Raw genomic sequence first — 3,020 nt, forward strand, 5'->3', positions numbered from 1 at the left:
ACTTGTTAAAGTAATCGTTTCCATTTTAAACGGTCAACGTCGTGTTTCAAGCGCTGGCTGAGATTATGACATTCTTTCAAAATCCAATTAGCAATATTTCCATAAATAGCGACGTAGCAAGTTCAAGTAAATTCGAGATAATAAGACGCGTCAACCCAGCACGCCTAGGCGGTAAAAAATAATACGTCAACCAAGGCACGCCTAGGCGGGGAGGACCTATAAATGTGTGTTGAAAATACTTCAAATGTAGTTAGATCTTGTAAGTTTGATTGTAAAGATGAGTTCCAAAGGGAAGGATCATAAAGCAGCACTTAAAACAGTACAGCGTTGGGAGAAGGAATTTGGTTGCGAATTCGACTATGATATGCGGGATGGTTTTGTTGTAAGGATACGATGCAAACTTTGTACAAAATGGGAGAGTCGTATAAACGGTATGAAGAATTTTTCCACCACTTGGATTCATCCAGGTTCAGAATCTGTGAAAAAACATTCTGTTCAAGGGCACACAAACAGTATAGCTCACATGGAGGCCAAGCGAATCGAGGACAAGAGCAAAATGGGAATTGAAGCGTATATGAATCGGGTAGTTGATGAAACACCTATCGGTCAGAACTTTAAAAACATGTGCATGAGCGTGAAAGATCGAGAATCTTTAAGAATTAAGTTTAATTCAGCCTACTATCTCGCAAAGCAAGAGAGGCCTTTCTCCGATTTTTCTGAACTGTTGAAACTTCAATCCAAAAATAACATTTTGAATATTGGAGAAAGTTACACCACTGATCGAGCAGCAGCCCAATTTGTCAATGTCATAGGAGAAGTAACCAGAGAAAGTCTAGAAGCTGATTTAGCAAAAGCACGTTATTACTCCATTTTGAGTGACGGCAGCACTGATGTTAGCACGACTGAACAGGAATTAGTGTATGTTTTATTCCTTCAAGATGGAACACCTGTCGTCAAATTTGCAGGTGTTGAATCGGCTACAACAGCTGATGCTGAAGGATTATTACGCGCAATTGAGAGTGCTTTCAGTCGACTTGGTATTTCTTGCTTTCCTGACCGCCTTGTTGGTCTCGACGTGGACGGAGCAAGTGTTAATATGGGCATACACGCTGGCCTTGGTGCAAAAGTTCGTGAATCTGCACCTTGGCTTGTTTTGGTTCACTGCTTTAATCATCGTATTGAACTTGCGTTGAAAGATGTTTTTGATGCGTCAGCATTTTCAAAAATTGATCAGATGCTCCGAGTACTTCATGCGCTTTACAATGCCAGTCCAAAACGCTATAGTGAACCAAAGCAATTAGCAGAAGCTTGGCAAACATCTATTCCAAAACCAACAAAGGCAACTGGCACTCGCTGGATAGAACACAAAGTCAACGCAATGAAAATAGCTTTAGAAAATTATGGGGCGTTTCTTAGTCACATTGAATCACTTTCTCAAACCGATTTGAATCCAACCAAGCGAGCGGAATTGGAAAGGGTATCTGAACAAATGGAAAGATGCTACATTTCCAATTTACCTGGCAATCTATTTGGATATCCTTTCTCCCATACGTCGCTTAAGTTTGGGTTTTCAGCAAGAATTGCACGATCCAGTTAAAGCGGTTCGTAGAGTTAAGGAGTTTTCCTGGTCCATGATGAAATTACGTGCCTTAATAGAGAAGTCCCTCAACGATCCCGCTAGCAAGCTCACTCATTACAAACGACTTATCGCTGAACTTGAAACCAATGAAAACGGGGAAACAGCTTATCAAGGCATTCCACTAGCTAGATTCGATTTTGTAAATGATGATGTTGCAAACCAGTATTCTGAAACAATAACTCAAATCGTCTCGAGCATGGAGAAGCGGTTTCAAGATTTGAATGCATCCCCAGTTTTTGCTGATATCACATCAATTTTGGACGTTTCAGTCTGGCCCAAGGAATTGAATGACGACATTTCATTTGGTGATGATGCTGTGAGTAAGTTGATTGATTTTTTTAAAATTCTTTTGGAGAAAAATGGTTGTAAAGTTGACCAAGCGTTGTTAGAGTGGGACACTCTGAAAACAATTGTTCAACCGTTCTTAAAAAGTACAGAAGTTAAGTATTTGGAAGTCTGGAAACGCATTTCGACGAGTGAGTCGACCAAAAATGATTGCAAAAACATTCTTCACCTGATCGAAATTCTTCTCATCATTCCATTTACAAATGCAAAAGTTGAAAGAATGTTTTCACGCATGAATCGCGTCAAGTCAGACTGGAGAAATCGTCTGAAGCGAAGTACACTTGACGACTTACTACGAATCGGGGAGGATGGCCCATCCCTTAGCGAATTCAACCCAGATATTGCTATCGACAAGTGGTTTAACGACAAAATAAGACGACTGAAGACTGGAAAACACAACTATCCTGCTAAGAGAAAGAAAGCAGCAGATGGAAATGCGGTAACGAGTTCACAAACTGTAGATATTGCAGAGTATGTCTTGTCTGACTTGGAATCACCATCGCCATCCAGTGATGAAGATGACTCTTAAATACAAAACTAAAGTACAATATAATAGTTATACTTACTGTATTGCGAATATTCAGAGAATTATAAACAATCATTATACGGCTTTTATACAGTTATTAAATAGTTTAATCACTTATTAAAAATTCGCTATTCACTTTTTATTGTATAAGGAAACAGGCGGAAAATTGCTATCCACTTTTAAAAATTTAATTCGAACCCTGCATTTACCACAACGTTAGAGCTGTGTATGGAGGTCAAGAAGAGACTGAAGAAGAGTCGGCGAACGCAGCAGACGCTGGCGAGGATGATTTGGAAACAATTGACGCTATGGAGATTGAATAGCCATAAATAGCCTAACACGTATCATTGTGACATATCACAATAATCACATGGAAACAGCGTTTTAGTTTGACGGTTTTTATATTCCTTTTAATATAAATGTTGTTTGAAATTGCTTGTTTGTATACTTGTTTATAGTAAGGCAATAAAGAGTACTTATAGGAAAAGTGTCTGAACTTATGTGTTATAC

The 3,020-nt window shown here is 39.0% G+C and overlaps 1 protein-coding gene across 1 annotated transcript; it reads left to right on the plus strand.

Moving 5' to 3' along the window:
• The first annotated feature begins 269 nt into the window (after positions 1 to 269).
• On the plus strand, positions 270 to 1,597 carry LOC114531217 (zinc finger protein 862-like). The gene has a single exon (XM_028552860.1). The coding sequence runs from the start codon at positions 278 to 280 to the stop codon at positions 1,595 to 1,597; it is 1,320 nt and encodes a 439-aa protein (XP_028408661.1). The 5' UTR covers positions 270 to 277.
• Positions 1,598 to 3,020: the final 1,423 nt, after the last annotated feature.

This window comes from Dendronephthya gigantea, unplaced genomic scaffold, assembly GCF_004324835.1.
Source record: "Dendronephthya gigantea isolate DGI-Jeju-01 unplaced genomic scaffold, DenGig_1.0 000069F, whole genome shotgun sequence".
Classification (NCBI taxonomy): domain Eukaryota; kingdom Metazoa; phylum Cnidaria; class Anthozoa; order Malacalcyonacea; family Nephtheidae; genus Dendronephthya; species Dendronephthya gigantea.